The sequence below is a fragment of the Perissodus microlepis genome, chromosome 8 (assembly GCF_051167445.1).
Source record: "Perissodus microlepis isolate ML-2025 ecotype Zambia chromosome 8, ASM5116744v1, whole genome shotgun sequence".
NCBI lineage: Eukaryota > Metazoa > Chordata > Actinopteri > Cichliformes > Cichlidae > Perissodus > Perissodus microlepis.
In genome coordinates, this window is record NC_140468.1 from 19,262,002 (window position 1) to 19,273,217 (window position 11,216).

Consider the following 11,216-nt stretch of genomic DNA (forward strand, 5'->3'; position numbering starts at 1 on the left):
AGAAATACATGGTGCTTTTATGGTTCTACCAGGGAACTACTACACTGTAGTCTGAATCTTCCTATAACAACTATTAAAATTGAAATAGAGAATATGCATAGTGCATAATCATTTTTAAACTTAAAGTTATATTCAATAAAAGAGAAAACAACACTTTTAAATGCATATATGAGACATAATACATTCTGCTGTTGTTGACAGTTCAAGTCGAGTGTAATCTGTGTGACCTCTGAGGATTTGGGTGAGCAGAATTATTGCCCGAGGATGATGGGGTTGGTTGTTGATGTCCAGTTGGTGTCGTCCAGTAATGAGGTGCCAGAGGCAGCATTATTGGATACATGTCATAAGCAGGCGGTGGGCTACTTGGGCAGACACCTATGAGCCTGGGATCAAACTGTAGGAAAGTAGAGTTCAAAGTTAGACTGTCCTTACACAGTTCAGTTTGAATTTATTGCACAGTGTTTAATTGCAATGCCTGTAAAGCTTTTTCCCAGCTTTTCCCAACACTCAGTAAGCTTTAGATTAGTTCAATTACTGGAAACATCTGGAAATGGGAAACAATTGTGTGCAGCCAAGAAGCAGTTCTGTACACAAGCTTGTTTTATGTTTTAGTTTTTCCAGTGATTAAGCCAACATAAACCAGCGGTTCACTGGTGAGTTTAACAGCAACTGCTAAATGAGCCTTATTGCTTTATTTTGCCAGACTCAGACTGTTTTCCCTGCAGTCTTTGTGCTAAGGCTAAGCTAACTGGAAAAGCTTTGTGTTTTCAAAATAAAGATAAAAATTATGTTGGTTTTCTTACTAGTTTGTAGGTTTGAAATTAATAACCAGTGTTGTGTGAAAAGTGTTTTTTCTCTTGAAGACATTGCAGTCCTTTCAAGATAATGCGGGGTGGAATTTAATCATTTCATTAATTTATTTTTTCTGCAATTCAAATCTCTGTAGGACAAATCTGTTTGTTTTTTTCATTTATCATTTGCTTATGCGGGCATATCCATCACATACACCACAAAGGTAATGTGGTAATGGGGCACCTAGATATTACATCTCAGCCATGGTCACCCATGCCATTAAGCTCAATTTCTGTACATCATGTGCCTCAGCATTCAGCAACCTCCTAAACTTTATATGGTCTGCCACTTGCTGCATAAATTTTTTTGGTTCCCACATGCTTCTACTTTGCATTTGATAAGGGAAACATATAGGTGGGAAAACATTCACATTCACTTGTAATGGTGGCATCTTGGGATGGTGGGATGCCTTGAAAGTTTGGAAAGAAGGCAAGTGGACTTCTTTTTGGTTTGTGAAGAGGCTAACTCAAACAACTAATGAAGAGTCCCAGGTATTTAACCTTGGAGGTCGCCCTGGGGGTCATTGAGCCATGATTAATCATCTGAGTCGTTAGGGTCATATATACTTTGTTTTACATCGTAACGACTCAGATGATTAATAGTAGGTCAACAACCTCCCAGGCCACCTCCAAGGAGACACACCCCACTAGAGAGTAAATACTCCATCTGCTGTTTTAGAACTGAAGAAGCCTCTTGGATGAAAGGTGAAATGTCTTCACAAATCAAAGAAAAGAAGCCCAGTTTCTTTCTTTTTAGTCACTCAAGACTACCATTAGTAGTCTGTGTGAATCTACACAGGCTTAATAATGGAACTCTAGTTCTGTCTGTTACTCTATACCAGGTTTCACCACTGGAGACAGATCCATCCCTTTGGCTCGTAGCTCAAATCTATGTGCAATGTGATTCAGAAGCTAGCTATAGAATTTGGTCACGCACCAGTGAGTATGGTGGTGGGAAAGCCACTGTGCTGTAGCGAGGAGGATCACTGTCACAACGTGTGTCCACTTCTGCCTGATCCTCCGACAAAGAAATGGGTGATGAAGAATTGGTGTCATCTTGCATCGGTATGGTGACATTAAATTCTGCTCTTTTCTTTCTTGCATGGATATAGAAGCAGAATAGTATACCAGCTACGGCAAGGACTAAGACTGGGAACCTGGGAACACATTTATACCATTTTAAGATTTAATAATCGGCAATCCCCTTTGTTTATAGAGATTTTTTCTTGACAAAATGAGACAACTCACATATATTGAAGGATATTCACCGCCTCAGTCATTGCTGGAATTGGGTCCATCTGCGGGCATTACTGCAAGAAAAAAGAAAGCATTTTAAAGACGTCCAGTGCAGGAAAAGACTTACTGCTTCTCCGTGCTTCTTACTGAATTCAATTCAATATTAGTGACAAAACCCAACAACAGTTGCCTCGAGGCACTTTATTTTGCAAAGTGAACCACTACAATAATTCAAAGAAAACAGAAAAAACCCCAACAATCATATGACTCCCTATAACTAAGCATTTTGGAGACAGTGGGAAGGAAAAATTTCCTTTTAACAGGATGAAACCTCCAGATGAACCACGGTTAGGGAGGGCCATCTATCGCTACTGGTTGGGGTGAGGGGAGGCAGACAGGACAAAGACACGCCGTGGAAGAGAGCCAGAGATTAATAATAATAATTAAATGGAAAGAGATGTATAAACACACAGTGAATGAAAAAAGCTCCACACCACAATCCACTCATGTCAAATACAGACTTTCATTAACTGTGATAAATCCTTGAAATGACAATCATTCATGATTTAATCTGTATTTACTTGGTTAAAGAAATACATAAATAAATTTTTTTTATAATGTCCGTGCTACTCTACATGATAATAAAACAATAGGAAGATCTTCCTAACATAAATCATAGAGATAAAGCTAACAAAAAGCATAGCGTCATAACGTAATGATGTGTCTCCCTTTACATAATGCTTTATGTGAGCATATAGGAACAGTTACTATATGAGACTTGAAGTACTGACTTTAAGTTGAAGGTCTACCTGTAGTCACTCTATTATTGATGTGTTTGTCAGCAGCCTATAGAAGAAGCAGACAGTATCTCCCTTTGTGCCGCACTGAGTTTTAACAGATCGCACCTGTCATCCCATAAAAATGACACTTAGTACAACTGTAGGTAAAAAAAACAAAAACAAAGTTGATTTTACAGAATTTTTACATATGACACACCAATATGAAAACTTGATTTTAAGCCTCATTCTAATATTATAGTAGCATGAGCTTACCGTATTTCAAAATGCAAACATACAGAAAGTGTCATGACCTGTCGCTTGTTATAAAAGATAATATGTCACTTAGGGAGGTGCAGTGTGAAGAGCTTTTACTGCAATATGGTCTTTCTTAAAGACATAGCAACACAGGACTGAATAAAACCATTGTAAATTAAAGCTTTTAACCGCCATTTATAAACCTGTCATATTTTATACACGAATACATATTTTTAATGGTGCAATGCATCATGGTCATAGTGTTTCCCTTCACATAGCTATCACAGATAATCTAAGATATCCTCATACAATTAATTTATGGTTTCTCATCATTTTTATGCAATAAATAAATAAATAAATAAATAAATGTTAGAAAGACTGTTACTTCTAACACAATACATTTTGCAGTACTGAGAGGAAAATTCTGTTTGCATAGATGATGTTTACCATTTACTAATATCATTCTAACGCCAAAAAACCCACACATGAACAGGTGAGTCTGTAATACTTTGAGTCCTCCATGCCTTATCACTTAAAAGAGTCTAAAAAACAAATTTTTTGTAGATATGTGATATTTACAAATTTGGAAGCACTCAAAATATTTAGATGATTGAAATACTTGAAAATTGTAACTGACCAATATTCTTGCCAGACTGATTGCCCAGTTCCTCTGTTGGAATATATTAGTTTTATTTGTAGTGTTTACATGTTAACACCTGTTAAATGACGTTATCTTATTTTCTTTTAATCCCTTTTTCTTGTGGCAGTTGAACTATTAAATGCAAGAGATGTGGACTGTGACATACCAAGTGATGGCCCGTCGTGGCAGATGAACAGGAGCCATTTATCTTAAATATGTCATCTAGGAAGTGACATTCAAAATTTTCTGGGGGAGCAACAGATGTTTTAAAACCCCATTAACCAGAAATCAGTGATGTGAACAACATAAACCTTCTCGCTCAGCAGTAGAATGACAGTTAGTGGTGCAGCGCTAAAATCTCTGGCTTTAGAGACAGCTCCTGCTTATAAAGAAATGTAATCACAATAATGATAATAAAAATTGTAAAATACTATCCAAGAGTAACAAAGTGCGTCACTCAAATGCACAATATTGAAAAAATATAAAAGCTTGAAGACCAAAAAAAATTATTTTAACTAAAAATATAAATTAGAGAAATATTTCACATATTCTGAGAATATCTCATTCTAGATAATAATAATAATAATAATAATAATAATAATAATGTAAATGCATGAGTTTGTTGTGCAGTTTTTAATGGGAGCTGTTTTGTCTCTGTCTAAATTTGCTTGGTCGTAACATGTAGGACTTATTCGACTGTAGACCCCTGAGTAACCTGACAAATTACTGCTGAGTGGAGAGCAAAGTGATCACCATCAGAAACAAAAAGCTTAAAATTAGTCAGAAAATTTTAAACCACTGTACAGCCTGATATAACAAAGAATGTGTATTAAATATCACTGTATTAAAAGCTGAACGTCAGGTACAAAGGTGGAGCCATGTCAGCTGTTAATAAGATAATTATTAACTTAATTATTAAGATGATGTGTTTTTTTTCTCAAAGATTTATTTATTGCTTTTCCAACAACATTTTAACCAACAGGAAGAGAGAGTTCAAATAAAATAGAGGAGGAAATTAATAAAAAAAAATTGAGTGTATAATAATAATGTATGTACATCGTGTATGAACAGTGTTGGGGAAACACATAGATATAGTTATACATACTCTCCCATGTAGATCATTCAGATATTATTCCAGAAAAAAAAATTATATATAGATAAGTAAATTAAAATAAAACAAAGAAAAACAAAACAACCCCCCCTCCCGCCCAAAAAAACAAAAACAAACAAACAAAAAAACCCCAGAAAAAAACAAGGGGAACAGACAGTGCTCCAAAAAAACAGGTATAACACAGTGAGACAATAGGTTTAAGTGCATTATTCCAGGGCTTCGGGCTGAAGTTTAGTCCAAGGGTGTCAAGTTAGTTAGAGAGGCATCCGCCCTAACGGCTGCAACGATAAGCTGTGTCCTCTTCAGTTCCAGTCCATTTAATAAGATGATGTGTAACTCAAATAGAAACACTCTCAGTACTGTGATGCTGTCTGTGAATATTGCTCTGTCATAATGCCTTGACTTTTATATATGTACGTATATAAATTTAACAGTCCTCCTTGGTCTTCCTTTGAAAAACATCAGGTCAGTTTTTTTTAAATGTGAATTTGTTGTGAAGCAGGATTATTACAATGAAACAGCAAAAACAAAAAACAAAAACTACAAGAAAACTTTTCACCAAAACATATTTTACATGTAAGTGCATTAGTGCATTTGTGCAAGTTCGAAATGAACTATGTCAATACAGGATTCTTTCTCCCACAATGTGGAATTACAACATTTAATCTAAAACAGATCCCGAATGTCCCAAATGAAACTTATGACCACATACATGCTCATATTTTGGAAAGGATGGAAGAAGGCATAAATGGTTATGGGCTGAGTTAGGGTGATGATGGTGAACTGATGTAGGGTGGTGGTGCTAGTGATGGTAGTGGTGGTGGCGGCGCTGGTGACTGGTTGAGGCAGGGTGGTGGGTTGATGTAGGGTGGTGGTGAAGGTGGGTTGATGTAGGGTGGTGGTTCAAGCTGAAAAACAGGACACATTTGATGAAGGAGCGTGCTTATTACTGGATTAAGAATAGACTCAGTGAACAACATGAGCATCATCATTGTCATCATCATCATGACATGTCATAAATGCATGAATACTTACTATGTATGGAGGAGGAGGACTGTCATTTCTTAAGTTGTACACAGGAGGCTGAAAATACAGTTCGTAAATGTGAATTACTTCCTCCTCGTCCTGCTGCTGCTCGTCCAGTATAGGGATCGTGTACACAGCGGGAGAATTATCGTAACTAGATGAGCAGTATTGTCCTGGTTCTCTATTATAAGTTAAGCAACAAAATATGCACACAAGGACGAGGACAATCGACCCAGGAAGCCTGGAAAGAGAAAGGCAACTTAATCATTAACTAACATTAATAAAATGAGGTGTTTGTATCAATTTTGCCCTGGAAAGAAATACTTACACAAAAATAAGAAGGTCCATCAGATTTTTCTTTAAACCTAAGTAAGGTTTAAGAAAAAAGAGCACTTGTCAAAAAATAAATACATTTGCAATCTCATTTTTAACTTTATGAACTTAACTCTTCTTTATGGATGTTATGCAATCAGGTGTTCACTATCTAAGTCTTACTAAGGAGAGGTTCAAAGGTAGATTTTTATCTTCTTCTACTGTCAGACTACAACAAAAAAACCTGGAAATACTTTATATAATATGGCCTACAACTTAAGGTATAATTTCCCTGTAACTACAAGGAATTTAATGTATTTTACTTAAAATTACAATAAAATACATTTAACTACAAATACTTAAAGCTGGGTACAGGAAGCACTCATTTCCTGTATTTAGAAAGTTATGTTTAAACAGTGATGACTTGGCTCTATCATTATATGGTCACATAGGCCTGTAAAAGAACAGCTGACTTAGAGAACATCCATCATGAACATCAACATATTGAGTATTAAATAAAAATGTAAAAAGGGAAGATTTATTCCACCCCATAACACGGCCTACGCCCCATAAAATAAGGCGTGAGTATAGTGTTTGGTATTCCACAAAATGACAATGAAATTTTACACTACTTTAAATTGCTTATGCAGTACATACATTTATTTACCGTAACATTTATTTACCATATAATTTCTTTGTTTCCTGTAAAAACCTGAATTGTTGCCCACCTATTTTATTCTGTTATTCCTACCTTTAAGTATTTGTAGCTTGATATAATTACATTATGATTTGAAATAAAAAACACTGATTTAATTACAGGAGAATTACACCTTAGTCACAGCACATATTATAAACTCTTGGCGATGGTTGTTTAAGGTAAAGCTAATCAACATTTATGTTAAAACTTCATTTAACACAGACGTTTAATTGTTGCTAACACACTTTATATCACACCTCAGTACAAAATTAAACCTCAACAAAATTTGGATCAAACAAAGTGGAGGAATACAACAAGCGAGGACAATTACAAAACATTTATTTTTCATTTTGAATGACATGTAATGACACAGGCTGTGTGTGACCAGGCTTCTCCTCGTGATATGGGCCTCGCTCAACAAAATCCATTACTAATAGATTCATCAGATTATTTCTATTTTTAAAATAAAGCTTACCTTCAGCTATATGTAGGTTAAGCAGAATGTTGACTTATATCAATGTACAGCCTCATGGACTTGTTTAAGAAGCAGAAATCACCTAGTTTGGAGCTACTGACGCAACTTATCATCAGTTATGCTCTTGCTACACAGTATATTGACAGCTGCGCTGGGCTAAAGTCCACTGCCATTTAAGGTAACAATATGCAGGTGTAATAAGGAAAGGAAATCACATTTTGGGGTGGGGGGGATAAGCAGACAAGGGAGAGCAAGAATCCCTGTTTCAGCTTGTTTTTAAGGAATGCAGTCGAGGTGTTGTTGAGACATGTTGGAGGAATCTGTAGAGCGGCTGTCTGTACCAACAGAACTGCCATTCAACAGGCTAGCTGTAAACCACTGCAAGCTCTCAAGCTAAAAAACGAAACAAAATTAATGTTGATCTCACGTCCTTGTTCACAGTCTGAGTAACTGCAAGTAATATGAGAAGTTATTCTACCAAGTACAAGACACACTGTAATGTTACAGTCTTAGGGGAGGTGGGGGAGGTGGGGGAGGCGGTGGCGGCGGTGGCGGCACATTAACAGAGGTGCCAGTGTTGAGATGTGGTGCTGACAGAAGAGGAGGCGGAGGAGGAAGAGGGGAACCTGCAGATACGGGACGAGGTGGCGACGGGAAGGTGCTTGACGGGCTTATAGCTGGTGGAGGGGGAGGTGAAGGGGGAGGCGGGGGGAGATCTGTGGGCGAGGGGAAGGTGGGCGGAGGGGGGAGGTCAGTGTCCATGGAGAAAGAGGGAGGCGGCGGGGGAGCAGGCAGGTCGGGGTCCAAACTGGCTGAAGAGGCCGGAGGAGGAGGAGGCAGGCTGTTGTTGGTGGGGACTGAGGGTAGTGGCACAGCGATGCCGTGACTGGAGCTGTAGGCAAGACATAAACACCATGAGCACTACTGATAACCTGACAGCGAAACTGTGTTTTATAATGGAACAGTCCACATTTGTGAAATAAAGAGATTTAGAAGAAGTTGGAAACATGAACGCCACTCATGACTATGAAGGAGACTAGTGCTGGTGCACTGGTGCTCACAGAGACCACTCACACTCACATTCACACCCAGGACCTCACAGTGAACCCAGGACATTACTGCTGTGATGTGACAGTGCTAACAACCCCACAAACATACCACCTTTTTCCATATCATAATAGTTAATTTTCATTAAGTTAAGGGTGTTAATTAAAACAATTATGTCAGTGTTTCCATAATAAAATAGCCACAACGAGGAAGGGTCTACGTACAAAGAGGTGTCTGCAGCACTCTGTATGCTGTCTGCAGTTCCTGCTCTCTTTCTGGGCGCTTCAGTGACCTGTGGAGTGAAGAAAAATGAAGGCCACAGCACTTGTACCATACCGGGAAAACAGAGATTTTTCTATAAAGCTTTCATCTAATAAGAAGGAAGACAAGCCTATCAGATTTTGCTTTACCTGAAAACTGTGTCCTATGTTGTCCAGTATGAAGTACGAGATTGGCTCCCTTGAGTAGGCTTCCTTGGGCTCCTTGCCTGAAGCTGGTGGGGTCATAAGCTTGGAAAAAGTCTTGTTTTTGGGGGTAGTGAACACACCGATCTCTCTCCTGGCCACCTTTTCACAGTGGATAGCTGCAGCCTGCAAAGCACAGTGGAAACAGCTTCAGTCAGAAAGATGCAAAAATTCTCAATCACATCACTTGTTCCTCTGAGAACCTCTGACAAAGTTACTCTGTGGCTTTAAACAGAAATGTTACATTGTAAATGACCAGTTTCACATACATGCAGCTAGCACTGTACTAAAAATATATGGCTATTTACCAGTGACAGCAGGTTGATGGAGGACTCCATGTCTTTAATCTGCCTGGCCTGTAAATCCAGCAGTCTCAGCACAGAGCTGGCCACATTGTTAATCTGATAGGTCACACTGGCCAGCGACTGGTTCACCAAAGCCTTGATCTCTTCAACCGCCTTGGATTGATCTTCTGCCTGAATTGTTTAAAAATTAATTAAAATAATGATGATGATGATGATGATGATTATAAAAGATCTAAACATGCAAACCTATGAAAACTGCTTTTGTTTATATACCCCTTGTGGCCCTTTTTTGGGAGTGGGGGCATTACTCACCTGAACATAATTGTTATCGCAGTAATCTGCCACTCGGTGGAGGTTGCTGCAGTTATCAACAAGGTCCTTCCTGGCAGCCGGCGCCTCTTGTAATATCTGAGTAATAAGTTCCGAACAATTCTTTTCCCCCGTCATTTCTCCCATGGGTGTCGCTGAAAAAAAGCCCCGTAAAACCTTTAAGTGTACTTGTTAGTATCTGATGAAGATGGAAAAAGTTTTCTGGAAAGAGGCAGCCGAGGCTGGGGAATGTGAGGTCGGTGGGGAACGCGGAAAAATACTGCAGGGTACAGAATTTAGAGCAGCTGGTCCCAGGGCAGGGCTAACAAGTGAGGTCTCGACTAGGACTGCTTAAGCAACATCTGTCTCGCGAGAAACAAACAAAAAAAAAATAGAGTACCATTTTTTACATTTATTTTTTGGTGGGGGTAATGTTTTACACGTCCCATAGTTTGCTTGATAAAATAATTTCATATAATTTTGCAGGTTTTTAAGGAGCCCGGATGAAAGTCACTTGTATTATTCGTTAAGTCCACTAGAGGTCAGTGTAGTCTAAATAAAATAACTCAAGGTCTATCGACGGCGGTTGCCCTCTGCAGTGATAACAACGGTGGGGGTGAGGATGATGATCGTCGCTCCACACGTTTGGATGCAATCTGTGGAAAGCAGGTATTTTTTTTTATGATATATTCAGGTAAGTATAAGCCAGAGAGATGATGACTTTTGTAATTAGGTTCTTACATAATTGCGAAACGCTTCGCCAAGTTTAAATACATTGCATTGTTTTACATATCCTGTATAAACACATTCAATTCCCCAACATCCTTCTTTGAGTTCTGGGTAAAAGTTCACAAGTCCCTGACTCCAGGTTTCCAACAACTTTGCGTTGGTTTACATGCTTATGCCCTTTTTGGGGCCATGCGATAAACCACAAGAAGAACTGACCTTAACTCCAGTTATTTTGAGTTTGATTACAGCCTTTTATCTAAACAGTAAAGAGAGAGAGTACGAATCATCATAATACTGCAAGATATATCTAAAAACCTTATGTTGTCTTGTTCTGATCACCCATTCACTTCAAATTAGTTCAGACACGTCACTTGAAATATTTCCTACTACTGGATTGACTGCTTTAACATTTGTAGACAATCCCTAGAGGCATCATAACAATGACTTTCCCCTAGTGGTACCATGAGTTTGACATTTGGACTGTATTTGAATCTCTTAATCACGATTACCTACCATGGCGCTTGATACAGTTCCCTGGAGTTCATCGAGGAAAGCTGCAGACCAGCTACTGAGTTAATAAAAACAAAAAATTTACAGTTAACAAGAAACATCAAGAGGCTGTGGCAAGATGTGTCTGTACCAGGAGCATCTGGAGAATAGAAAACAGCCAGCCTGTAGTTTACTGCCACCAACACAGGGATGGTTCTAATTGGACAAAACAGCTCTGTGATAATCGAGCTTTCTTGCTGCCAAGGTCTTTTGAGGAGACTCTGACAGACGTAGTTAGAAACCCTTTTGGATGTGGTTCCATGCAGCTTCAAGCCCTAATCACACTTTTATACTGAAGTAGGAGCCATCGCAAAATAAATGTATTCTTTCTTTATCATTATTTTAACTGGCGTCTGCTTTTTTCGGTCTTTCACAGCACATGAGATTATAAATTGAACTATAAACACTTACTTCACTGAAGTTAAAATGAT

At 38.3% G+C, this 11,216-nt stretch overlaps 1 protein-coding gene across 1 annotated transcript; it reads right to left on the bottom strand.

The window, feature by feature from the left end:
* Positions 1-7,883: 7,883 nt before the first annotated feature.
* Positions 7,884-9,764, bottom strand: abi3b (ABI family, member 3b). The gene is made up of 5 exons (XM_084938690.1): positions 9,511-9,764; positions 9,202-9,369; positions 8,840-9,019; positions 8,654-8,721; positions 7,884-8,274 (listed from the first exon to the last, which is right to left on the bottom strand). The coding sequence occupies exons 1-5, from the start codon at positions 9,652-9,654 to the stop codon at positions 7,884-7,886; spliced, it is 951 nt and encodes a 316-aa protein (XP_084794816.1). The 5' UTR covers positions 9,655-9,764.
* Between the last annotated feature and the right edge of the window lie 1,452 nt (positions 9,765-11,216).